We start from the raw sequence: 27913 nt of genomic DNA on the forward strand, positions 1-27913 counted from the left end.
TCACCATCATCATCATTTCTTTATTATTATTGGACCATCTTCTGTCGGCAGCGGAGCAAAGCAAGCTTCAGAGGCAGAACTCCTAATGGGGCAGAATGTCGCTCGCTAGACCCTTCAGTCAGAGCATCATTACATCGCTTCCCCAAAAACCAGAAAATGGGTGAGCGGAGGCCATTCTGTCAAGATGGAAACAGACTCCTTTTGTAGCAAAGGAGCAACTTAGTGGGCAGGAGAGAGCGCTCCTTACCAGAGAGGCATGAGTTAAAATACAACACTTCCTTAGATGGGCCTTGGCCATACTGCTCTCCATCTTCCTCTCAGGGCTGGCTGTTTCAAATATTAAAACATTTGCTGCTCCGAAATCCCAGCTGAGAGCAAATGGGATGAATCAATACAAAAGCAGTTGCACCTTTCTGTGCCGGCTGCCCAAGGCCTCGCCCTGTCGGCCTCCAGGAACACAATTCCTCTGCTATTTCAATCCTAAACTGGGCCAACAAGAGTCCAGCCCAACCCCATTCCCCATGCTGAGATTATTTTATCGGAGCCCAAAGATTATCTCAGGAACCTTCCACAAGCACACAGCAGGCTTCAACAGCCAACAAACCCCCTGAAGGGTCAGCAGTCCAGTCAGGAGGGGCCTAATCCGGCCTTCCACAATGGCCTCCTCAGCCTCACCAACGGCAAGAGGCAGGGGTTGCTGAGGGCCTGGTGGCCAAGACACAGATTCTTGCAAAGAGGTTTTCTTCCGGAGCCACACCCTTCAGCCCAGGGCATGATGGCAGAGGAGCTAAGGCAGCGCCACATGCACCGAGGTGTCCGGCGTGAGCGACAGGCTCATCGGTGAGCCGGGCAGGGGCTCCCCGGGGGTCTCCGTGGTGGGGCCCGTGGTCTCGGCCTTCGGCCTCTGCTGCCACACATGTGTGTAAGAGGAGCTGGCCCCCTTTTTGGCCCAATAGCTGGCAGAACGGTCCATGGCCTCCTGGAGGCGGGCCCAGGCGCGGAAGTCATTGCTCTGGACGGCCTCGCACAGGAGCTGGGCGTGCTCCCGCAGCTGGGCCAGCTCCCACTGGGTGCTGTTGTTCTGCCGGATCAGCTCCTTGGTCCTCAACGTGATGCCCAGCAGGCCTGACTTCCGTAGGACCTGCACCGTGTTGTGGAAGCGGCGCTGCTTGCCCGAGCTGCTGCAGCCCAGCTTTTTGGAGGCTCTGGAGATCATCCTGCCCTCAGCCAAGTCCAGTCCTGTGGAGGACGATACCGTGTTCTGGGAAAGCGCCTCCGGGCAGAGGAGGGTGGAGGCGAGCTGGCCAGAGGAAGCGGGGGGCGCTTCCTTGCGCTGCTTCTCCCTGCTGCCTTTCGGGGTGGCGGCTTCAGACGACGACACCCAGGCCTCCTCCAGGCAGAAGCGTTTGTTCTTGCTGGCCCCTCCTGCCGGGGTGGACCCTCCTCCTCCTCCCCCTTCCAGGCCCTTGACCTGTGGGTCACAACCCGGGTGAGGAGCAATTTTGGGGTATGTGCTGAGGATGGGGAGGTAGGCAGCCTCCTTGGCGGGAGACTTCTGGCCAGGAAACAGCGGCTTCAAGGGTCCTGACGGCGGCTGGATCAAGAGAACGTGGGTGGGGGAGCCTTGGGTGCTGCTGAGAGGGTGCTGGCTGTTCCAGGCTAAGAGCTGGGTGGTGGGGGACGCTGCGTGGGGCTGCGAGGAGGAAGAGCAAAGAACCAAAAGTCAGGAAAAGGCCACCGGGTGGGTGAAACTCCACCCCTCCCCATAATCCACTGGGGGGGGGTCCCATGACTTGCACACCCCTCGGGGCAGGAACCTTCCCTCCTGTACTTTGCAAAGCGGACCACGACAATGAGTGGGTCACGCCTGGGAGTGAAAAGGGGCTACCTGTTTGAGGATAACGTTTTTGACGATGTAAACGGGGGTGAGGCCAGGGAAGGCTCCGCCCGCAAGCCCCCCATGCGCTTTCTGCGCCGCCCGCTGCAACGCGCCCCCCTGGCGCAATGGGTAGGCTGGCTGGTCCTCCGCGTCTGTCTGCTCCACGGCGCTCAGGTGCTCCGAGCTCTCATCTGCCAAAGAGGGATGGGGGAGAGGAGGGGTTAAGGCAGTCAGGAAGGAAAAAGCAGGGCAATCATTAAAACCTCGGCAGCAGCCAGCAGCCCTTCCCCATTTCCTCATCCAGGAGCCCCTGACCCCTGTCTGCTGAGAAGCCCCTGCACTAACCCCCAAGGAGGACGGCTTTGCAAGAGATTAGACGGGTGCCTCTCCTCCGATCTAAACCGGGCAGAAACGTATCTGAGAACCAGTGTGGTGCAGTGGTTAGAGTGCCGGACTAGGACCTGAGAGACCAGGGTTCGAATCCCCACTTGGCCATGAAGTCTCGGGTCAGTCACTGCCTCTTAGCCCAACCCACCTTGCAAGGTTGTTGTTGTTGTGGGGACTGAATGGGGAACCATGTGCACAACCTTGGGCTCCACGGTGGGGAGGATGCGATGTAAATGTCAGAAAGAAATAAAAATAAAATCCAGTGCTACATTATAAGGGGAGTCGACAGACCAGAATGCCAAATCTAAGACACTGACAGTTCACATCGCCATTTACCCCGTGAGCAACTCCTGTGGCCCATGTGGAATTGCTCTAACTTAAGGAGACGGCCAATCTAAGAGCGTCTTAAGTATGAAACTCTCTCTTGAGCAGAGGTTATCCCTGCGAATATCATTACACCAGCCAAATCCAACCTCCGAGACTGGAGAGAACCGCTCTTCTTAGCAATGCACCAAGCTGCGAAAGGAAACCTGTGATTTGCAGGGTGAACTTGCTCAACAACCTAGTTGACCCACAAGATAGGTATTTTTTAAAAAAATAAAAATAAACTTCAACCGGTTGCAGCTGCACTTGTGTGGTTTATGCAAAACATGTTGGTCAGACAACAAAAGCTTTGGAAAGGGTGCAACGCAGGGGACCCATGAATAGCACCCACAATTGCAGATCATGGTGCTTGGTGTCAGGCCTTTGAAATCAATCTCTGAAGTTGCTTGCTCTCTCTTTTTCTCAAAAGTGGCACTTTCTCAGGTCGGTGCTGCAGGATGACAGGGAAATCCTTCGCCCCCTTATCAAGTAAATATGAACCAACATTCCCCTCTCAAATTATTCAGCTTCCTCTCCTTAGAAGCAGGCCATCGAGCAACCAAACCATTATTTCCAGGGCGACATTCATTCTGGGGCCTGTCTCTGGCTGCCCCCTTTCCGCACGTGCTCAGGCTGAGACGTGCGGGTGGGAGCCACATACAAATGCAGTTTAGAACTCCCTGCCTCACGATATCAGGCAGGTGGCTTCACGGTGCACTTTTCGGCACCTGCTAAAAACCTTCTCACTTGGGCAAGCCTACCCAGATGAGAGTTCCAATCTGTTTTTACCGTTATTTTAACTTTTTGAAAAGTTTTTAAATTGTTGTTGCGTTACTTTTTCTTGGTGACAAGTGTGTTACAATCTTTTCTTGTAAACCTCTTTAAGGTTTGTTTGTATTTTTACTCTAGAGCGGTGTAAAAAAATTATAAATAAAACGTCGGCCAAAGAGGATGCTGCCATGCTCGAGTAGCCAGTCTCTCTGCCTCTGGGCTGCAAGGAGCTAGACAAGGAGGCCTCTCGGATGCCAGAGCTAAAGCAGCAAGGGGAGGGGAGGGCCTCCTTTTCTGCTCACACTGCAGCCCCATGGTCCGGCTCTCAGCCTGACAGCAAGGGGGCAGCTGCTGGGAGGGTCTGTACCTGAAAATCCAGAGTCCTTCTCCCCTTCACTCGCAGGGGGGCGAGGCCTCCTACCAGAGCCTCTCATCATCGTGGGTTTGGACTGTCCCATGTGGCCCTCAGAGTTGGAGCTCTCTGCCTTCAGGGACCCAGACAAGGTGGTCTTTTCCTTCCCAAGCTTAGAAGGGTGCACAAGCGGAGAGGTCTTGTCTGAAGGCATGGTTGAGACTCTCCTGGGTTCCTGAGGGGCAGAGAGACAAAAGCAGGATGTTAGTGGAACAGGAGAACTTAGAATCGTAGAACTGTTGAGTTCGAAGGGACCCCGAGGGTCATCCAGTCCAACCCCCTTGCAATGCAGGAATCTGAGCTAAAGCATCCATGACGACCACCCAACCTCTGCTTAGAAACCTCCAATGAAGTAGAGGCCACAACCTCTCGAGGGAGTCTTTAAGGGATCTGCAGATTCACTAACCGTGGGGAAACCACCTGCTTTATTCATTAAAGAAGAAGAAACTAGGTGTGGAAAACTCAAGAAGAGCTGTGAGCCTGGATCAGGCCAAAGGGGGCCCATCTAGTCCAGCATCCTGTTCTCACAGTGGCCAATCAGATGCCCTTTATGGGAAGCCAGCAAGCAGGATCCGAGCACAAAAGTGGTCCCCTCCTGTGGTTTCCAGCAACTGGTCTTCAGAAGCTTTGCTGCCTCCGACCGTGACGGCAGAGCAGAGCCATGCTAGCTAGTAGCCATCGATAGCCCTCTCCTCCTCCATGAATTTGTCCAATCCTCTTTTAAAGTCATCTACAGGTGAAACTCGGAAAATTAGAATATCGTCGAAAAGTGAATTTATTATTACAGTAACGCAATTTAAAAGGTGAAACCAATATATGAGATAGATGCATGACATGCAAAGCAAGATTATGTCAAGCCTTTATTGGTTGTAATTGTAATTATTTGTCATTAGGCAGGTCAATTATAAATGGAATGTAATTAATTAAATGTAATAGCGATATTTATTTTTGCTTATTTTTGTATTGTTGTAACTATTTGTTTTATTACCATGGAATTTCCAAAAGAAAGCATTTGTAAAAAATAAAAAATAAAAAGTTGCATTACTGAAATAAATGCACTTTTAGACGATATTCTAATTTTCCGAGTTTCACCTGTAGGTTGGTGGCCCTCGCTGCCTCCTGCAGGAGGGAGTTCCATAGTTTAACTTTGCGAGGAGGTGACGGAGGAGGAGCAGGTCAATGCAGTGCTTGGCACTTAAAAGCTGGAAGCATGCATGTGCTCCCAGGACCAAACACTCCTCGAATCACAGAACGGTGTCATCAGGAAGGAACCCAAGGGTCATCCAGTCCAACCCCTTTGCACACAGAAGATTTGAATGATGGGGGAAGTGACCATGCTGGATCCCTTTCACACACACACCCCATTTTTTCCCCTACTGACAGGTTTCATTTTGTACGGAGGAGCAAGCTGTCATGAAAGGCCTTCCAGAAACAGGCTCCATCACTTCCTTCTCTGCTGTTTTGGGAGAAAGAGGTCAGAGAGAGAAATCGATAGTGGCTTCTGCAGCTGCCAAGAAAGTGTAGCAGGAGGCGAAGGGGGGGGGGGAAATATAGTCCGGCCCCCCACAAGGTCTGAAGAACAGTGGACCGGCCCCCTGCTGAAAAAGTTTGCTGACCCCTGAGCTAGGATGATGGGAGTAGGACCTGAGAGAGACCAGGCATCAAATCCCCAACTCGGCCATATGCTCAATGGACTGTCACTTGCTCTCACCCTGACCTACCTCGCAGGGTTGTCGGTTTTGAGATGGTTTAAAGGGAAAGGGGGAGGAGAACCACGCGAATGGCAAGTAAATAATCATGGCTCGCTCAACCAGCCCTTTGCCTGCTCTCCAGGGTGAGCACGGCAACCTGGTTTCAGCCGGAGCACTCTGCGCAAAGTTCCACCTTGCCAGCACCAGCGAGGGAGGGAGGGAGGGAGGGGCAGCGGAGCACATGGCCCACAATGTGTCTGCCGCCTCCTCCTCCTCCACCACCTCTTGCCTTGCCATGTGCTCAAGGACAGGGGGAAGGAAGGGCCAGGCGGCAGAAAACCAAAAGCGGGAGCAGGCTGCTCTGCCCTGCGCCTCCTGCACCGAAGGCAGGGAGGGCTGGCTATTACATAACAAGGAGGAGGCAGCTGCTGCTGCTTCTGCAGAGCCTCGCACCCAGAGCTGGGCGGATGCTTTCTGGGACTTGGCCACACAGCCTCCCCCGGAAGGAAAGAGGAAACAAGTGTCTTGCTTGCATAGGGAAGCGGCAGCTCCATAAGAAGGGCCCGGCTGATGATCAGGCCAGCGGCCCACCTAATCCGACGTCCTGCTCTTGCAGTGGCTGACCGGATGCCCCTAATGGGAATGAAACCTGCAAGAAGGATCTGGGCCCAAGAGGGGTTGCCAGTTACAATCTAAGCAGGAGAAAGTTCCTGGCTAGCAATGTGAAATGAAGGGTTCCTCTGGGATTTGGGGAGGGGGGGGGTCATGGGCATGTTTTAATTTCAACCTGTCGCAAGGGGTCTGTTTCTTTTCTCTTTTTTCACTTTGCTATGCCATCGTACATGGGCACCCACTTCTGTGGATCCTGAATTTGTCCCTTGCACCCTTCTGCTCTGCGCCACGTTCGGACACCTGACACTCTCTCTTTTTTTCCCTGCAGACATTTAACACCAGAAACCCCAACTTGCTTTGTGTTATAGACATGTGGAATTCTAGAGTTGGAAGGGACCTCCGAGGGGCATCTAGTCCAGCCCCCTGCAATGCAGAAATCACAGCTAAAGCATCCGCGGCAGATGGCACACACACACCCCTCACCTCCGCTTAAAAACCTCCACGCTTCCAAGGTACCGTAGTCTGTCTCACTCCTGAACCGCTCTCACAGTCAGGAAGTTTTTACTAATGTTCCGTTGGAATCTCCTTTAATCCTTCGGTTTCAGAGGATGCAAACACATGCGAGCGTTCACACATTCGGCACCTGTAAGAAGGGGATTTGCGCAGACACCGAGTGAATACGCAGGGGATCTTGCTCACAAGCCTTGCACACCTAAGAGAGGCAGTGCCACATAGTGGTCAGAGCGCTGGACTCTTGACCTCTTGACCAGGGTTCAAATCCCACTCGGCCATGACTAATTTGTTTAAGTATTTTGTCTTTTGTATGCTTCAATGTGTGGTTGTTTGCTTTCACTGCTTTACCTTTTTTTAAACTGGTTTGAGGTTTTGTTTTTTGTTTTTTTAAAACAAGCTTCATGGAACAAAGAAGAAAAATAAATAAATTTAGCTGAGTCACTGGGCGACCTTGGGCCACAGTCCCTGCCTCCCAGTCTAACCTACCTCACAGGGTTGTTGTGGGGAGGAAACCCATGTTTTACCACCTTGAGCCCCTTGTAGAAAAAGGTGGGGTAGAAACCCAATCAATAAATACAGTGGTACCTCTGGTTAAGAACTTAATTCGTTCTGGAGGTCCGTTCTTAACCTGAAACTGTTCTTAACCCGAGGTACCACTTTAGCTAATGGGGCCTCCTGCTGCCGCCGCGCCACCAGCACACAATTTCTGTTCTCGCCCTGAAGCAAAGTTCTTAACCCGAGGTACTATTTCTGGGTTAGCGGGGTCTGAAACCTGAAGCGTCTGTAACCTGAAGCGTCTGTAACCCAGCTACCACTGTAAAGAGAATTTCAGTGAGGAAGAAGTAGAAGGGAAAGAAGACACTTCCCCACCACAGATGGCAAATCACAAAACTGCAGGGGGGTTGGAAGGGGACCCCCAACGGCCATCTAGTCCAACCCCCTGCCATGCAGGAATCGCAGGGTTCACGCTGGACTCGAGTTGCATGCAATCCTGGCACTGGTAGCTGGTAGGACAACTTTCACAAGCGCACGTCAAAACTGCTTCTAAGTGGCACCTGCGTTAAATCTGCCTACATCCATCCAGCCCCCCCCTGCAGTGTTGCACCAACTTAATTAATTAATTAATTAATCAATCTGTTTGGCCAAAGATACAACAACAACAACAACAACAACCACAACAACAACAACAGAAAGAAAGCATTACACAGTTAAAATAACTATGCATTCTCTCAAATAAAAAATTGCTCTCCTGAAGGATTTATTTTTTCGAGCTCCTTATGGCCTACAAAGTCCTACACCGCTTAGGTCCAGGCTACCTGAAAGACCCTATTCCCACATAAGAACCTGCCCAGGTTTGGGGATCTTCGTGGGAGGCCGTTCTCTCAGTCCCCACACCCTCTCCGGTCCCCTTGGTGGGAACGCAGGATACGGCCTTCTTGGTGGTGACTGCTCCCAGGCATCCTCGCAATTCCCTTTCAAAAGAAGTCAGACCGGCTCCCTCCTCATTGTCCTCTTTTATTCTCTTTTATTCCAAGAGGTCTTTGGGAACGGACTGGTTTGAGTGAAAGGGCTGGTGCTGTGCTGTTTTTCAGGTGGCTTTTAGAAGACACCTGAAGACAGCCCTGTTCAGGGAAGTGATTAAAGGGGCAGAATATAAATATTAAAATTATCATCATTAAGCATTGTTGTTGTTGTTGTTGTTGTTGTTTCTTGCAATTATATTTTAATAGATTCAAATCATTGTAGACTTGGAAAGGGACCCCAAGGGCCAACTAGTCCAACCCCTTGCAATGCCACTTCCATATATTTTATATGTGCATATTATTTATATATGAAACACAGTTTTAATTGTATTAGTGTTTAATTGTTTTTTATGATTTTTATTCTATCTCTCTGTTTTTAGCTGCTCTTATTTTATTCCCTGTCAGGGAAAAAGTGAGGTATGTATGTATGAATAAATACAGGTGAAACTTGGAAAACTTGGAAAACTAAAATATCGTCGAAAAGTGCATTTATTTCAGTAATGCAACTTAAAAGGTGAAACCAATATATGAGATAGATGCATGACATGCAAAGCAAGATACGTCAAGCCTTTATTTGTTGTAATTGTAATTATTTGTCATTAGGCGGGTCAATTATAAATGGAATGTAATTAATTAAATATAATAGCGATCTTTTTCTTTGTTTATTTTTGTATTATTGTAACTATTTGTCTTATTACTGTGGAATTTCCAAAAGAAAGCATTTGTAAAAATTAAAAAATAAATAAATAAGTTGCATTACTGAAATAAATGCACTTTTCGACAATATTATAATTTTCCGAGTTTCACCTGTAAATAAATAAAATGGAGGAAAGTGAATCAAGTACCCTGTCAGCTGGGAGAATTAAATCTTTGAGCAAGGCTCCACTTGAGTCCTTATAGATGGGGGAAGCCCTGTTTAGGGAAGTTTTTAATGACTGATGTTTTAATGTATTTTTTTTTAATCTTTTGTTGGAAGCTGCCCAGAGTGCCTGGGGAAACCCAGCCAGATGGGCGGGGTATAAATAATAAATATATAAGCAAACAACTAAATCCTCAGGCACTTTATCCCACCCCATTTCCTGCAGAATTCAACCATGATATGGACTTTTGATCAAGTGGGGAGAATGCTGCTTCCTCCTCCTCCTCCTCCCTCCAGTCCACATGCTTCCTCATGCCACAGCAGCCAGGCAGCAGGCAAGGGTTCCTCCTCCAGCCAGAGTCAGCTGGCCAGCCATGTGCTTTTGTTTACACCCCGCCCAGACTGGGGGGAGGGGAGAGAGGCAGGCTCAACTACTACGTTTCCCAAGCAGAGCCAAAGATTACGCAATGGTGTACAGCGCGTTCCCAGCACACGGAGACCCACACGCACCTCACGCATAGGCGTGCGTCCCTGTGTCCCCCCCCCCCCCGTTCCTTGGGGGGAGGGAGGGAGGCTGCACTTTGTGGGGCTCAGCCTGGCCTGTGACCAAGGGGGCTCAGCCTCTGCCCCACCCCCCTGCCTCCGTGCCACAGTTATAATTTTATGGATACGGCCAGAGTGGAGGCGTGTCTCAGAATTGCAGAGCTGGGAAGGGACTCCCAAGAGTCATCTAGTCCAACCCCTTTGCAATGCAGGAAAGCGGCAGCGGGTTTAGGCAGCTGTGTGCGCTCGGGAAACCCACCCTCGTCCAAAACCACCAGGGCAGACCTCCCAGACGAGTTCCACCTCTTCTGCCTCACACACACATACACACCCTACCTTAAAAAGCAAAATTCACCCGCTGCCCTATTTCACCAAGCCAAGGGTTCCCATACTCTCAGCCCCTGTGGCGTTCTGGGAACTGTTATAAGAATTTTGAGGTCATATCTATATATATATAATAATTGTTCATAAAACATGTACATGAATGTACAGGCACATGTCTGAAGCAGCACAGGAAGACAGGCCTTTCTGACACCATTTTGACTCTCTCTCTGACCAGGTGTTCCTCTGCAAGGAAGAAGTGGGGTGGGGGGAACCTTCTCATTGTCTCAGGAATTAAAGTGATAATCCCTGGCATCCTGATACCTGACTGCCAGACAAAAGGGTGTGATTAACTTGGCTGGGAAACAGGGAAATGTAAATATCTCTCAATTTTGTTGATTAGGTTTTGGGGGGCAGGGGGCAGGGTCCAGACTGCTCAGATTACTGCCACCAGACCTCCCCTTTCATGATGTACCTATGATGAATCTAGGGAGGGGGGTCTTGGGCTACACCCCTTCTGTGACATATGGATGATGCTTCTGGGGGGTGGGCTGAAACCAATTTCAAATTTCTTTTTAAGGGCAAGACATCTTTGTTTGGGGTTCCTTCCTTGTTCTCCTGTGTGAGAGGAAGGACCCTGTTGCAACAGCAAAAATAAAAGTGCCTTGCTTCGTACGTCCTGGTTTGGTCTCTGTTATTTGGTGGGCAGGAGACGCTTAAATTCGTCTGCTTGCCTGGATCCTTGAGCTCTCCCTGGGTCAAGATCCATTTCTCTGGGTTCATAGGAACCAGCTTAAATTTTACAACAATTTGGCGACCACTTCGGGGACCCAGTTTTGCCTTGAGCTCCGGGTTCACTGAGGAAGGGGAGCCCAGCGCGCCCTTGCCTCTTTTGCAGGGGGGTAAACCAACCTCAGGACCCGAGGCACTTGGTAGTAATTGAGAGTCCAAGCGGGACCCCCAGGACGAAGCAACGTTTAAAGGGACAAGGCTGTTTTTTTTTCAGGAACCAGTTGGAAGCTGGAGACAACGGGATTCGACTGAAAGGATCGGTCGTGAGTATTAAAAGGGGACACCTTGGGTGAGCTAAGAACCACAGCAACTAAAAATCTATTTCTCCACTTGGACTATCCTTTTCTACTCTCCTCTTTGGACCTTAGTTGCAGCAAGGCTGCCAGGCACAGTTACAAGGTAGAACTGAGGTCCAGGGCAACAGTCTTTACGTTAAACGCAGAGCTCAGAAAGACTGTCCCAGCTCCCTTCTGCCAAACTGAGCAGAAGTCTGAGCAAACTGTCGCTTTTCTACCAATCTGGGAATCTGGCTATCCCAGCTCTGTTTCCTATTCCTCTGCTCTTAATCTTCGGGTGAAGACGCCCCCCTGCCATGGCGACCTTTGTTAGGTATGACCCATGACCAGAGATTGCAAGTGCGCCCGTTCCTTTCCTACTACTCTGTATCTCTGTATTCCTCAGTTCCGACCTGACATTGCGTAGGCAAGCGTTCAGTAGGATATGAGTCTAGTGTGTAAGAGGCAGGGAAGTTGCTGTGGAACCCTCAGGCAATTGATGACCAGTGGGAGGGTTCCAATAGGGTTTTAGCTGCACCAGGCCGCCTAGTAGTTAGTGCACGCGAACGGCAGGCAGGAACACCACTAGGACGTGGGGGTGAGTCATAGACTCGGGAAGTTAAGAGTGTCCAGGAACAGGGTCGGGGACCCGAACTGCAGTATAAAAAGGCTTAAGTAAAATGGGTGCAACCCACTCTAAGGAATTCCTTTCCCAGACTCCCAACCGAGGCAAAGCACAACTGAGGCTTGGCTCCGGTAAGGACTTTGAGGATGAAAGTCCACTCCAATTCGTTCTCTTAAATTGGCACGAAATCCCCGGGGCGGACAAGCTTGAAGGGAACCAATTGCAAAAACTTTGTAAGAAAAAAACACTGGGTCCGCTTTACTATGGACCACCCAGATGAGGGGAAATGGCTACCAGGAGGTTCCTTTAACATACAGTCAATCTCCGCTTTAAAATTAACCCTGGTGAACTCTGAATGAGAAAAGTTTTGTGAGGAATCCTACAAAGTATGTTATGGTATAAAATTATATATGTTTGCATGTTACATGTTGTCTGTGTTGTCTGTGAAGTGTATGTGCGTCTGATCCTTGTGTCTGCTATAGTTCATTGTTCCCCTTAAAGTAAATGAGAGATATAATCCAGGTTTAGGAAATTAGGGGTTTGTGTAAAATTTGGCCATGACACCCACAGACTGCCTTTTTTAAAGCATGCATAGTTTAAAATAATATAATAATAAGGCAAGCTTGCTTAAATAATCTTATGTAAGGGCTTGATCAACCCAAAAACAATGGCAAATATTTAAAAGAGTGGAGGTAGTGTGTAAAGGTTTGTTTTAAAGAGGCTGTAGAAGGCCATTTTTTCCTCTCCAAAAGTAAAAAGAGGGGGCAGGATGAAGGAAAATAAGAGTAGTAAGTTTGAAAATGCTTGCTCAATGCTTTGAAAATATTTTGAAACTTGAAAATGTTCACTTCATGAGGTGTGCAAATGTTTGTTATTGAGAGAGGCTCTAAAAGGGAGTCTTCCTCCAAGTGACTAGAGGAATATTGACTAAAGGAAAATTGAACAGCTATTCCTATAAAGGTGAATTGTTTGTCAAAAGTAGAGCTTCCTTAGCCAGGAATTGTCTATCTGAGTCTAGTTTTAACTTCAATTGTGTTGGGCTCCTGATATCACCTCTTAAGGAAAAAAACTCATCTGCTAAAGGGTTCTATATAAAGTTGGTATTTTCATTCAAATCTTGTGAATCCTGTATCTTAGAGGGTTAGACTAAATGACCTCAGGGTCCCTTCTAACCCCCATTTTAGAGCTATGTGAAAGGCAATGTGTCTGATGTGGTGATGGGTTGAAATTCAGCCCAGCTCTGCTTTCTGGCAAGGAAAGATTATTGGTTTTCAGAGTTGGAACAAGAGTGTAATTGTTGTTTTTGTGGAGTGATTATATAAGTTTTTATCACTTTCTCTATTAAGGGTTAAAGTTTAAGCACATATGAAAGTCTTGAACAATTCCCCATTTGACTCAAATGTATGTGTATCCTAAGGGCAGTGATAGTGTTGAGATCCCCATATTTCAGAAGGGGTGGACTAGATTACTCAAGATCCCTTCCAACCCTTTCCAAACTTGCAAAAAGGAGGGAGAGAAAATGTGTTTGTAAGCACTGAAAAGTGAGTTTCTGTGTAAAATCTAACCCTATTTTAAAATCTACTCTTTCCCCTTCCCTTCCTTTATTCAGATGGTAATTTTGTCAAGAGGTGCAGCACTTTAAAAAATGGTACAATAGACTGCCGAATCATGAACTCTGTACATGCACAGAGGCTATGTCAGCTTGAAGAGGAAAATAGAGGAGAAAAATGAGGTTTTAACTAAGGGGCGAAAAGGTTATAATCTGCTCATGAAATATTATTCAAATTTCTTAATGTAAAGCTTTGAACCACTGAGGGAAAACAACCTCATGTGTGTTACTGGTCCATCAAGGTTAAGTGGTTGCCAAGTTCCAAAAATCTTAACATGCCAGATTCTTTCCACAGGTATAAATAGCAGAGTACTACTATAAGTCTGTCTCTTGAGTAGTTTATAAATTAATTAAGAGGTTCAAGGTTATGCTTTGCACATGAAACTTAAATTTAAATTTCCTTATGTAAAAATAAATAGATAAAGAACCATTGAGAACCATCAACTGTTTAGAAGCTGCCAATTCCAGTTCAACATGCAAAACTCTGTACATTTTAGGAACATTTCCTGACTGATTTTCACATGAAATAATTTTCCCTTTCCAGCAGAATACTGATGATTCAGGGTGTGGAGAAATTCTTTCAGAACCTTAATGCAAAATTATCTCCCAATGGGGGGGGGGGGGACGCCACCTAAACAAGCCCCTCCACACTTGGAAATTCATAGAAAATTGCTGTCTACCAGTTGACAGACTATGCAAACAAAAGGCTCCATTTCTTTCCTAGCAGGTACTCAGGATGGATACTTATCTCCCATTTGCATTTCACCCCGAAGCATTACCCTATGTTAATATAACCCTCCCTTTTCTAATGTAGCAATGATTGAGTGTTTTGCCAATTCTTTTCTTCCACAGCAAAAAAAAAAAAAAAAAAAAAGTGAGGAGTGAGGAGATACAAACAGTAATTTCATTTCTCTTTGGCGCTTCTCTTTAGCTTATAAATAATCTGCTTCCATTTATTATATCAGTTTTTCCATTATGTCTATGAAATTATTCTAACAATAACCAGGTAAAAATTGTTGTGTGAGTGGTAATCTAAATTTTATTTTGTTTTATTTTTGTATCTTTTTTTTTTGGTATTTCTACTTTTTCTTTCTGTACATACAAATGTAGCATCTAAGTCATTCTTTCCTGTAAATAATAATAATAATAATCCCTTTCAAACAAGATACATGAACCTCAAAGAGAATTCAGAACCACATAAGGAAAATGTTAATAACTTATCGATTGTGTCCTAATTAACAAAATTTTTGTCCTTTGTTTCCTCCACAGCCAAACTAGGTGAAGTAAATTAAACTGACTGAGTAGACAATAACAGCAGTAATTAAATAACTATGATCTTATATTATTTGCAGCTCCCCAAGAAGAAATTTCTAGAATATTCTCCCCTTTCTTGACTATTTATCATTATTATTTTTTAACTAATTATATCTTCAGGCCCCAACCCCCTGCAGGCCTATTTTCAAAAGGATGTTTTACAGGAAACCAAATTGACATTTTATCTCTTTGATCACAACCTAAGAAGGAGGACCTAGAAAGCTATAACGTTTCAGCAAGGTTTAGAAGTGCTGTTATAGAAGTACTGTTAACTTCCTCCCAGTGACTCGAAGGCAGACAAGAAAACCCCCTTGTTGGAGATACATGCAAAAGCAGCAAGAATTATCTCAAGTTCACCTGATTGCCTCAAGATATACAAATGGCGTATAATTAATAATTTGAAGGTTTTGTGCATTATGTGTTATATAGGAATACTGAAATGTGTCAAATGACTTTGGGACAAAGGGGGAAAGTGAATTGCAAGGACATTCTCTCTCCTTGACCTCAAGACTCTGTGCCCTAGGATTTAAAAGCAGCCGGAATTGTCTCAAGATCATGATGGCCTCAAGACATACAACTGATATATAATTATTAGGTCTTATGTTGCGTGATATTCGACAGAAACATTGAACTATGTCTGACAGTATGTTATTTCCACAAGGAGGGGGAGGTGAACCAATTTTGTGTTTAATTGTTGGGTTTTTTTTTTTAAAAAAAAATGTATAGTGTCCCAATGTTTTTTTTTGTATTATTGCCATGCATTGTATGCCTTTTAAAGGATCAGGATATTGCATAGTTCAGTATTTAGATTAGATCAACTTATGACCACATTTTCTTGTCCCACCTGGCACTCTGCAGTGTGCCAACCTTCTCTACACATTTTTTAAATTTGTTTTTACTCATTTTACCAAGAATAAGCTCCAAGATCCATGAAACACCAGATAAATGAAGGTATTTATGTCTTGATTTAACAGGAATGATCCCTTTTAGAGTTAAATTTGACTAATTTGGACATGTTTTATGGGGCTGTATAAATTTTAATTTGGCTTCAGTTCTAATTGGGCAAGTGTATCCAAGGTGCAAGTAGCTTTCTTCCTTTAAGAGCAACTGGGCAACTCCCTACAGTGCAAGGCCAGAGCCTATAATAAAGGCCCATAGAAAGCCCAAGGCAAAGGCATCTCTCTCATGACATGTCCAAACCTGTGGCAGCTATGGTGAGTGCCAGGCGACATGGTCAATATGAAAGCCCTAAGGGGATTCACCAGGGATTGTTGCTGTTGTGCCACGTTGGAGGTGTGCAACCAGAGGAGAGCTAGCTTTTGACACCTGAGAACACACAAAAGGGTAAACAAGCAAACTGCACTTTCCAGTCAATATTGGTGGACCATCCTGTTAAGTGTAATACATAGACCATTTTTGAGAAATGCTTCTCCCAAAGTACTAAAACAACACATCTGGTTATTCTTTTGTGGGGCAACAATTTTTAAGAAAAATTATAGCCCCAAATGGGGAATTGTTATAAGAATTTTGAGGTCATATCTATATATATATAATAATTGTTCATAAAACATGTACATGAATGTACAGGCACATGTCTGAAGCAGCACAGGAAGACAGGCCTTTCTGACACCATTTTGACTCTCTCTCTGACCAGGTGTTCCTCTGCAAGGAAGAAGTGGGGTGGGGGGAACCTTCTCATTGTCTCAGGAATTAAAGTGATAATCCCTGGCATCCTGATACCTGACTGCCAGACAAAAGGGTGTGATTAACTTGGCTGGGAAACAGGGAAATGTAAATATCTCTCAATTTTGTTGATTAGGTTTTGGGGGGCAGGGGGCAGGGTCCAGACTGCTCAGATTACTGCCACCAGACCTCCCCTTTCATGATGTACCTATGATGAATCTAGGGAGGGGGGTCTTGGGCTACACCCCTTCTGTGACATATGGATGATGCTTCTGGGGGGTGGGCTGAAACCAATTTCAAATTTCTTTTTAAGGGCAAGACATCTTTGTTTGGGGTTCCTTCCTTGTTCTCCTGTGTGAGAGGAAGGACCCTGTTGCAACAGCAAAAATAAAAGTGCCTTGCTTCGTACGTCCTGGTTTGGTCTCTGTTATTTGGTGGGCAGGAGACGCTTAAATTCGTCTGCTTGCCTGGATCCTTGAGCTCTCCCTGGGTCAAGATCCATTTCTCTGGGTTCATAGGAACCAGCTTAAATTTTACAACAGAACTCTGCCACAATTCCGGGGCGCCAGGGACAAAGTCGCACCTAAATTGTGGGGATGATTTATCAGGCAGGTACCCAGAAACTTGGCACAAACCCACCCCATTGTCCGTCTAACAAAAGAAATGGCGATAAGAACACCATACCCGGAGCTTCTAGGAGGAAAAATCTGGAAAGACAGTGTAGTGTAATGGTTAGAGCACCGGACTAAGACTTGGGAAACCAGGGTTTGAATCCCACCCCCCCACTCGGCCATGAAGCTTACTGGGTGTGACCTTGTGGGTCAGTCACTGCCTCCCAGCCTAGCCTACCTCACAGGGTTGTTGTTGCTGCGGGGGTTAAATGGTGTGGGGGAGAGGCATGGGTGCCCCCCTTGGGATCCTTGGAGGTAATAAAAGCTGGCATATAAATGCAATGAATAAAATAAATAATCAGTGGGCTCCAGCTGATGACGCAGAGGAGACCTGGGGGTCAACCGGGAGGGTGTGTGTGTCTGGGTTGCCCCCCACACACACACACACACGAATTCCCGAAAGCCGCAGTGAGAATCAGCAGAAGCCTGCGGAGAATGAGATGTCGAAGACAGAACGAGACATGCCAGCCGTACGCAGCCGTACCCAAAGGTCCATCGCAACCCCACAAGCCGCCAGCCTCCCCTCCTTCACTTGACGGAGCCCCACGTACCTGCTCGGCACTCACCCTTCCAGAAAAGGGAGAGACTTTGCCGTCCAAAACCCCTACCTCAAAGGCTTCGTCTCCCCATCATCTGTGGCGAGGGCTCAGCTCCCCTCTCCAGCCAAGCCGGGGAGAAAATAACCTTTCCGCCATAACCGGGCGCAGGGAGGTGTCTCTAGGGGCAGGGCCATCCGATCAGCCATGGGAAAGTTGTGGAAGAGGGGAGGGGAGAGAGGCGCCCAAGCCCACCCTCTCATGCGTGCTTGCACATGGAGGTGCGGGGGGGGGGGGGGAGAGGCAGAGACTCCGCTGCCTAAATATGGACACAGCTTAGAAGTACGGCGTCACATGGAGCAGCGCACACACACGAGGCGCAGCTGGAGGAAGGGAAAAAGAGAGGGCGCTCCATTCATTATCTTCCCCCGCACGCACCCATGCCACACCTCCCTCCCACCCAGACAAGGGGAGCAGCAGGAGGCAGGCGGAACTAAATCTGGATCAGGCATGAGGCACAGGCAGACAAAGGAGGAGGGAGGGAGGGAGCCAGGAGTCCCCCTTCCCTCCTGATGGGGAAGGCAGAAGCATCTTCCGGCTTTCGCTTCCGGTCCAAACAGTTTTGTGTTGTTCCAGGAGCACAACAAAATAAAATAGTTCTGAAGACCCAGCATGGTTTTTTCTATAAAAAAAAAAACAAGCGCTGCTAAACGAATCTCATTCCTTCCTTTCTTTTTCTGACGGAGCTGCAAGCTTGATGGAAAAGGGGAAGGCTGCAGAAGAGCTGTTCCGAGAGCGGAACAGATTCTCATGAAAGGTGGTGGACTCTCCTGCCTTGGAGGTTTTTAAGCAGAGGTCAGGTAGCCACCCGCCATGGGTGCCTTAGTTGTGATTCCTGCATTGCAGGGGGTTGGACTAGATGACCCACGGGGGGGGCGGGCCCTTGCAACTCTGCAATTTGACGATTCTATGGGGAGACCCCAACGGGAAGTGAAACTCTCGATTCTCTCTTGGAAAAGCCACTGCCTGCCTCCAGGCAGAAACATCTCACTTCTTCCATCAGGAAGCCAAGGAAGATTTGGCACGAGAAAACATGAGTCCCGTGGCACCTACAAAATTAAGCCCCCCCATCACAACACAGTGCACTGCTCTGGGGGTGCGGGGAGGACCCCACTTTGTGCCCCTTCCCCTTAGTTGTGATTCCTGCATTGCAGGGGGTTGGACTAGATGACACTCGAAGTCCTTTCCAACTCTACAGTTCCAGGAGTCTATTGTTCAAATCAGCTCCAGCCAGCGAAGCTTTTCAACACGCCTAGTCTCAGCAGCAAACTTTTCGAGACCCTCTGGAAGAAAGGATTTGAAATGCAAAGGATGCCTAGATATAAACAGGCAGCCAAGCCACTTGGATTGTCCCAGCTGTACTTTAACAGGATTGGGGGGGGGGGTATGCAGCGAAGGAGGCACATTTGCTGCGGCCAATCCCTCTTGCTGCTGGGAATTCCCAGAAAAAAGCCTGGGCCAGCTGTGCATATCCACAGTTCCTCCAGGATCCTAAGAAGAGCCTTCTGGATCAGGCCAGGGGGGGGCATCTAGTCCAGCGTCCTGACCAAGATGCCTGTGGGAAACCTGCAACCAGGATCCGAGCACAAGAGCCCTCTCCCCTCCTACAGGTCAGGAGGTATTCAGAAGGACTGCTGTCCTCCATCTAGCTTAGTGCCCACCCCTGCCTCCTGCGGGAGGGAGTTCCACAGTTTAACTATGCACTGCAGGAAGAAGTCCTTCCTTTTACCTGTCCTGTCCTGAAACCAGCAATGCCAACTTGAATAAAATATTGGGGGGGGGGGCAGGTAAGCCCCACCCTGCATAATCGCTAACAAGACACACACCATTTGAATGGCAGTGTCCATCAACTTGGGGGGTGGGGAGGGCTCAAATATTCTATTGAGGGGGGTCGAAGGGACCTCAGTCCTTAGGAGTTGGTTCCTATACTTGAAACGGGGAGTCGGATTCTGGGGAAAGAAAGGTTTGATCTTGCAGCCCCCAGACTGTACAGTGAATGTCATTGCGTCCAGAATTGGTGAAGCCACAACTTTTCTGGGCTGGCCTTTCAACTTGTAAGAACTTGTAAGAAGAGAAAGCACGTACGGAACGGCACTTTGCCGCCCCGGACTATTCCTGGAGCAAGAAAGAGGATTTTGTCCTGCAAGAGCTTCTGTTAAGCTCGGTCAGCTCTGGGCCATTACCACCCCAACCCCAGCCTAAGCAGGTGTGTGGCCATTACCACCCAGTTGCTGACAGCGATTCAGCAGGATCCCAAAATCCAGGGCGAGGAAAAAATGCAGCACAGAATAAACAAGCAAAGTCTAGCCCAGCCCATTATTATGAATCCCTCATGCAGCAATTTCCATTTGCAAAGCATTTCCCTTTAACCTGTATGGAATTTGCTCTTCCCTGCAACATCATAACACGTTTCTATAATTCACAGAAAAGAAATTGAGGGTGACAGATGCAGGAATGAAACCCAAACCATGGCAAGAGGGAGGATCTGAACCCACATATCGCAAGAAATGAAAAAGAGAAGAGCAGCCAATTCAAAATATCCAAGGGGATGGCAAAGAGCAACACTCCGTGGTCATCCATGCACATCAATAAGCTAAAGGAAAAGGTGATGATGATGCAAATATCAAATATCCCAGCCTAATAGCTTCCTTGAAGCAGAGGAATCGTGGCACCTCAAGGAGAGAGCTTTCCACTCAACAGAGGCCTTTCGCACATGCAGTTGCCAAGTCACCAAACAGATGCCCCAAGAGGAAGCCCACAAGCAGGATCTGAGCACAAGAGCAACTCTCTCCTCCTGTGGTTTCCAGCAACTAGGATTCAGAAGCATTGCTGCCTCTTGACTGTGGAGGGCAGAACAAAGCCACTGTGGCTAGTAGCCACCGATAGAACTCTCCTCCATGAATCTGTCCAATCCTCTTTTAAAGCCATCTAGGTTGGGGGCAACGACTGCCTCCTGTGGGAGGGAGTTCCACAGATTAACTATGGACTGTGTATGGACTTCCTTTTCTTTTATCTGTCCTGAATGTGCCACGTCTTAACTAAACATGGCAACTGGCGTTGGGGATGGAGGGCTGCCAAACCCAGTGATGAGCTGGTGACTGAGCAGGGGACAACAGCCTCTTGTGACGAACATCTTATTCCACTTGACGACAAACATCTGAGGCCTTGCACCCAAAAGACCTCACCGCGAGACAGGGAGTAGATCCACACAGGGCCATTCCGATCGCACAAAGCAGCAACTCAGAATCTAGCCAGGAGTTCACGGAATCATAGAACTGTAGAGTTGGAAGGGACCCCAGGGGTCATCTAGTACAACCCCCTGCATCGCCGAAAAGGACTGGAGCATTTGGGGTGGGGGAGCCTCATACGCATCATGGGAAAGAGCCAACTTACAGTGGCATAAAGCTAGTTGTGATGTTAATCAGGACCTTGACCTGGAATGGAAATGGAAATCATTTTGATGGCCCTTTGAGGACACCAGTGATACTGCCTGTTTGCAGCAGGCTAAGCAGGGAAATTAAAAATATTCCTGGAGTCAACATGAGAGCTGCCTGTCTGGTTCCCATAACTTTCTCCAACCTTCTTCTGCTTGTCCTGGGCTCATCCCTGCCCAAAAGCTGTCTTCTGGTTCAACTGGTTCCACTAAACAGTACCCACATGACGCAACCCTGGTCATGAGTGCGAGATCAGACACAGCAGAAGCGGCTGGCAGAGGAAGTCCTTGGGCTACTGGCCCACATGCAGAGCTGGGGAAACAGACACGGTCTGATGAATGGCTATGCATTTGGGAAGAAAAGCCCAGGGCTTCCACCAGCCCCACACGCTAAGGAAGGGTGTGGATCCCTCTACCTTGACTGGGGGGGCGCTCGGGGATTGGCCAGGATCTGCACACACTCCAAAACTGGGCGCCTGCAAAGAGAAGCGTCGACTTGCACATGTGAACTGGGCAGCCCGGGTGTTACCTCACATCACCCTGAATACACACACACACAGAGCAGATTCCCACATTCAAAGGTAAAGGAATCAAGGTGTGTGCATTGCCCCTTAGCGGAAGCTGCAATTCATGGTGCACTGGCTGGGGCTGATGGGAGTTGTAGTCCAAAATGCCTGGAGGGCACCAGGTGGGCACATACATAAATAAACACATGCAAAACAGGCCTAGGACACAAAATACTACAGGTCTGATCCCATACTGTCAATGACACTAACCTCACCAATATTCACAGGGCACCTGTTGATTTCTTGCAACCAAGCCTTAAAGGTGCACGCAAGACAATCTGCGTGCTTGTGGCATGCGCGGCTCGTATGCCATGTTTCTCTTCCTGCCTGAGAACGTGCAAAACCACACCTGCAGCAAGTGCAATCTGGTTGCCTTCCCGGAAGAGAAGGTACAGCGACTCCAGTTCCACCTATTCACACTTTGAGCCACCGGGTAAGATGACTAAATTCTCACTAGACAGGAATGGACTGACCTGGAAAAGAGACATAGGTGGGGTGCCCCTAGGGAGAAAGATCGCCCAACTCCAGAGGAATGTGACACAAAAAAGCAAAACAGTCAGGAGCCTTGCTGTGTCTCTGGAAATACAAGACTGATTCCATGCCCTCGCCTCGGACACCGGTTTTCGGCCAGAAGAGAGCAAGAACAGCAGTTTCCGAACCCCAAAACAAACTGAGGTAGCAGTTCCTGCTGCTCCCCAGAAAAAGGAAGACACATGCGGTGCCGGCAGGTAACTCCCTACTGATGTGGAGAGAGGCAGCAGTGTGTAGAGGAAGGACTCGTGATTTCAGCTGTGTCTATACTATTGCACAGAGTATGGAAACATGCAAGACAAATTGGATCACTTACTACAGGTTGACATGACCTAATAAACATTATTGAAACCTGGTGGGATAAGACTAATCGCTGGAATGTAGGAATTGAGGGGTATGACCTGCTCAAAAGAAATAGATCAGCAGGAAGAGAGAACCAGCAGCATTATATGTAAAGGATGTGTACACTTGTGAAGAAATCCATAGCCTTGAACATGAAAAGCAGATTGAGAGCAAATGGGTAAAATTTGTAGGAGAGAGAAACAACATTGATCTTAACTGTGGTTGTCTGCGATAGACCAGCAAGCCAGACGGAAGATTTGCATGATGCCTTCCTAGAGCAGATTACCAAACAATCACAAATGAAAGATATTGTAGTCAAAGGAGACTTGGACTACCCGATATATAGTCATACCTCTAGTTACCTTCGCTGAGGGTTGCGTATATCACGGGTTACGAACGCGCCAAACCCGGAAGTGCCAGAACAGGTTACTTCCGGGTTCAGCGATTCACGCATGCGCAGACGCGACGAATGACGTCACACGCATGCGCTGAAGTGCTGAATCGCGTGAGCATGCACAGATTCGGCGCTTCAGGCTGTGTACTGCTCTGGTTGCGAATGGGGCTCCGGAACGGATCCTGTTCGCATCCAGAGGTACCACTGTATGTTGGAATGCAAACTCTGCCAAGAATGTAAGATCCAGCTAATTCCTCCATTGCCTCATTGACAATTTCATTTCCCAGAAGGTAGAAGAAGCAACAAGGGGGTCATCTATCTTGGACCTGGTCCTCACCAACATAGAGGAACCGATCGACGAGGTGGAAGCACTGGGAACCTTGGGAGGAATTGATCATGTTTTATTGGGTTTCATTATACAGAAGCAAAGGAAAGATGAGTGTAGTCAGGCATGCACTCTGCACTTTCAGAAGGCTTATTTCAAAAAGCTTAAGGACAGGGGTGCCAACATGAATAAAATATGGGGGGAGGGCAGTTAAGCAGATGAGGGGATGCAGGTGACACCAAACTTTGGGGGGGGGGGTAGCTAATGCCACAGAAGACAGAATCAGAATTCAAAATGACTTTCACAGATTGGAGAACTGGGCCCAAACTTACAAAATGAGTTTCAGTAGGGACCAGAGTGAGGTTCTGCACTTAGGCAAGAACAGGCATCCCCAAACTGCGGTCCTCCAGATGTTTTGGCCTACAACTCCCATGATCCCTAGCTAACAGGACCAGTGGTCAGGAATGATGGGAATTGTAGTCCAAAACATATGGAGGGCCGAAGTTTGGGGATGCCTGGGCAAGAACAACCAGATACACAAATATAGGATGGGGACACCTGGCTTATTAGCAGCACATGTGGAAAGTATCTAGGGGCCTTGGTGGACAAGCTGAACATGAGTCAACTGTGTGATGCAGCAGCAAAAAAAGCTAACGCTATTCTAGGCTGCCTCAACAGACGTCTAGTGTTCTGATCAAGTGAAGCAATAGTCCCACTCTGTTCTGCCTTGATCAGACCATCCCTGGAATACTGTGTTCAATTCTGGGAACCACAATTTAAGAAGGATGTTGACAAGGTAGAATGTGGACAGAAGAGGGCAACCAAGATGATTCAAGGGTCTGGAAAGCAAGTCTGATGAGGAACAGTTGAAGGAGCTGGGTATGTTTAGACTGGAGAAGAAGAGACTGAGGGGAGATAGGAGAGCCATCTTCAAATATCCCCTCATGTTGCAAGGGAGTCCATTCCACAGTTGAACAACTCTTACCCTCAAAAATCTTGCAATCTGAATTCACTGGTTCAGGTCCTGTCCTGCAGCAGGAAACAAGCCTGCCCCAGGTCCTACTGACCTGGAAGGGTCCTGGGTGTCAGGCGGGGAGGCAAGAGAGCACAGATACCCTGGGACAATGACAGCAGCTTCTATAAGATGTTTAGCTGAGAGGCTTCCGGGTTCAGCGCCAGCGTCGATCGGCGGGGTTTCGTCTCGTCTCCGAGACGGCCCGTCTCTGCTAGGAGTGGGGAGGGCAGCGAGAGCAACGCTGCGCCCCTTAGAACCTCGGGAAGGGCGTCCCGAGGGCAATTTGCTCGGCACAGACCCAATCCGGACTCCCCAACTCTTCGGTTAGCTCTAATAAGAGCTCCGGAGCGAGGAGGGTAGAAGTCGCGGGGGCCATTTTGAGCGGCAACGTTATTCTAGCAGGGAGAAGCTTCAAGCCGAAGGCGGAGAGCGCTGGATTCTTCCGAAAATAAAACGATTGGAAAAGACTGTAAGTAACCTCACGATTTGGATTATAAAACAATTTGGTCTGGGAGAGAGGGGAGAAAAGAGGAAGCCACCCCCCCCCCCACGGCAACAAAGAGACAGTAAATAGAAACCCGAAGCCATAAACAGAAGATTTGTAATTCAAAAGGATCCCTCAAAGGCATCAAAGAGAATATCCCCTTTGATGCAGGGTGAAAAGGGGAGAGAGACTGTGGTTTATGACTGCCCTGCAGCAATGAGGTAAAGCCTAAGAAAAACCTTTCTTTCCCTCGGGAGCCGGCAGCCCAGGCAATCCAGTGAGTTGATCAGGATTTATAAGTCAATTTTTACTTCACTTTGTATTTCTGGACTTTGTGGAATTTCTTTTTTGGCTTAAGTGCTTGTGAAATGTGAGTTCGAACTTTATTGTTAACAAGACTTGAAGAATGCAGCCAGCTTGTTAAAATGGAGTCGAGAAAATAAACTGTGATCATATTCCACCCCACGTGATAAGTTTTGACCTTGGCAGGACTGAAATATGTCAACAAAAAAGTGTTCCCCTGAGTTCCAGCGGTCTGTTTTGACCTTAATGTGGGAAACAAGAATAGAGTTATGTCAAGAGGAGACACGACGACAGGAGTTACAGCAGAAATTTCAGGAGGTGATGGCGGAATATGATTTTCTAGGAGATGAAGCTTTTGACACTGAAAAAGAGCAATGTGAGAATGACAATGATGGGGAAGGAAAAGATGAAGATGAGGACTGTGATGATTCAACACAAAATGAAACACACCATGAAAAAAATGATGACTTTACTCTACAAAAAGTTGGATGGAGTGCCCTGCCTTTGAGGGGGGCACGACTGGTATTATTGGAACTCCAGAACGCCCACAGGGAAGAAGGAAAAAATATGCAGAGAAGAGAAGAAATTCAGGGGTCCTGTATGGTGACCTGGATGGCAAGAGACTGTAAACAGGGGGTGGGGTGAAGGGAAAGTGATGTTGTGATTATAAGGATGGATTAACAGGTTTATAACTGGTCTGCTGATTTTGGAATTTGCTGGATTGGGGGGGGTGGAGCCGGTAATCGGGGATGTAAGGTTAAATTGAGAATAGTTATAGTTTTAAAAGTGAATGGATTTTGGAAAATGTGAAAATATGGAGGCTTATAGAGGGAGAAAAAAAAAATTAGGCACGGGAAGAGAAAATGGGAGTTTGAATTTTCAGTGATTTGAATATTAGATGAAAATGTTAACAATTGATTTATAAGTTGTATAAGATACAAAGGTGTATTTTTATAAAGTAAGAAACTGTTGCAGATGATAAAAAAGGGATGAAAACCGGGGAAGGGGGGGAGGGGAAGCCCATAAAATATGGTTTTTCAACTATGAATGCAAGAAAAATTTTTCTGTTTTGTATTGTTTTTTTCTTTTTCTTTTTTTTCTTCGCCCTTTCTTTTTCCCCTTTTTTTCCTATTTATATTTTTCTCTTTTTTTGGTATAACAATAGATGGTTGGATGGATGTCCTCCTGCGTACTGCCCTGGTTTGCTGGAGCTCCCTGGTGGCAGGGGGGGGCTTTGGGGTCAGGGGAGGGGGAGGAGGACAGAAATCCAAGCATAAAATGGACCATTTCTGACTGTTCACAAACATGGGATACTTCTGTGGCAGGGGAGGACCCATGTGGGTGGGTAGGAAGGAGGTGGAAAAGGGGTTTAAGTATGTACCGTTTTTTTGTTTTTTTTGTATTTTGTAAAATTAATAAAAAGTATGTTAAAAAAAAAAAGATGTTTAGCTGAGATGCCTACATTGCAGGGGGTTGGGCTAGATGACCCCTTGGAGTCTCTTCCAACTCTACAATTTCATGGGTGTGTTTTTTTTTTAAAAAAATCCATGATTCCTGCTTCCGCCCACCAGCACTGAGGGGTCCTCGCAATGGGTGCCCTCACCTGCCCCCTCCCTTAAGAGGTTTCCCCAGTCCTGAGCCACAAAGTGGACACTTCTCCCAGGGTAATAATAATAATAATAATAATAATATATTTATACCCCGCCCTTCCCAGTTTAGAAACCAGGCTCAGGGTGGCTAACAACAAATATAAAACATTGATTAAAAACGACTTTAAAAACAGCATAAAATACAACATCAATGTAGCATTGCCAGGGCTAACTGTCCAAGTTAGTCCTGCTAAGGCCAGCAAGGAGACCAGGGAAGAGTTTAAATGTAGGGGCCCAGAAGGGTTTCTTCATAAAAAAGGGAAGGGGAAAAGGAATGGGGGATCAGGCTAAATTGAAGGCCAGGCGGAATAACTCTTTACTTACAGGCCCTGCGGAAGGAGATCAAGTCCCGCATGGCCCTAGTCTCATGGAACAGAGCATTGCACCAGGTTGGAGCCATCACTGAAAAAGCCCTGGCCCTTGTGGAGGATAATCTGGCTTCTTTAACCAGGAACAACCACAGAGGCCACCCGACCCCCCCCAAAAAAAGACCTCTTTGGGTCACCTCATGGAACACCACCAATCCCAGAGCCCAGGGGGTATTTAGCTGAACGGCAGTGGGGGCGTCTGGGGTAAAGGGGAATAGAGGCAGCAGGGGGCTGGGGAAGAGGGTGGGTTGGGTCCAAATGCCAGGCATCACCAGCAGCATCTCAATCCAGGAGGGACGGGCAGAAGATGAATTTGATGGAGGTCGTTTGGAAAACTATTATTATTGGGGGAGGCAAGAGACCCTGGCAACTGTCTGTCCATCAGTGGTGCAAAGCCAGCAGCCCCCTTTTCTGCCCCACCTGGGAGCAGCAGGGGGCAGCTCGTGGCACTCAAAGGAGAGGGGCTCCCTAGTCCTCATGGAGGAAGGCGAATCATAGAATCAAGAGGGTGGGAACTAAGGGTCATCTAGTCCAACCCTGAGTTGCAGGAATCGCAGCTGAAGAATTCCTGGCAGGTGGCAGCCCAACCTCTGCTTAAAAACAGGCAAGGAAGGAAGGAAGCCCTTTGAAGGGAGTTGGGGGGGGGGCGTCAACCAAACCCTGTAATATGGGGTGGTTCTAACACTCTTTGAGGGGGGTGAACGGGGGCGGGGGAGGCTGTCTAATCAGACTCAGTGACACGGGGATGGTTCTAGCCCTCATCGAGGATGCTGAAGGGGGGTGGAGCATCTCAAATCATGGCCCATGACATGGGGGTGCTTCTAGCCCTCATTGAGGATGCTGCAGGGAGGGAGGGGGCTGTGCAATCGTGGCCCACGGCGCGGGGGCGGTTCTCGTTCCCCCTGCAAGGCGCCCCCTTCCCCCGCGCCCTCCCCGGAGCCATGCACCCGAGGCGGAGAAGGGGAGTCTTTACCTGCGCCCTCCTGTCCGCTCTTCCTTCCTTCCCCGACACAAAGGTCGCGACAGCGGCGGCGGCGGCAGCCGTAGCCCCGTCCCTCCGCACT

The 27913-nt window shown here is 47.9% G+C and overlaps 1 protein-coding gene across 7 annotated transcripts; it reads right to left on the reverse strand.

Annotated features, from left to right (window-relative positions):
• On the reverse strand, positions 1 to 27913 carry CIPC (CLOCK interacting pacemaker). Of its 7 annotated transcripts, none has more exons than XM_088672821.1 (5): positions 27823 to 27913; positions 6599 to 6758; positions 3768 to 3987; positions 1889 to 2070; positions 1 to 1693 (listed from the first exon to the last, which is right to left on the reverse strand). In XM_088672821.1, the coding sequence occupies exons 3-5, from the start codon at positions 3964 to 3966 to the stop codon at positions 788 to 790; spliced, it is 1287 nt and encodes a 428-aa protein (XP_088528947.1). In that variant the 5' UTR covers positions 3967 to 3987; positions 6599 to 6758; positions 27823 to 27913; the 3' UTR covers positions 1 to 787. The 7 variants fall into 7 exon arrangements, with proteins under 7 accessions (XP_088528947.1, XP_088528946.1, XP_088528945.1 ...); XM_088672820.1 differs by lacking the exon at positions 27823 to 27913 and adding an exon at positions 17452 to 17664; XM_088672819.1 differs by lacking the exon at positions 27823 to 27913 and adding an exon at positions 17395 to 17573.

The sequence above is a fragment of the Zootoca vivipara genome, chromosome 6 (genome assembly GCF_965207765.1).
Source record: "Zootoca vivipara chromosome 6, rZooViv2.hap1.1, whole genome shotgun sequence".
In the NCBI taxonomy this organism is placed as follows: Eukaryota; Metazoa; Chordata; class Lepidosauria; order Squamata; family Lacertidae; genus Zootoca; species Zootoca vivipara.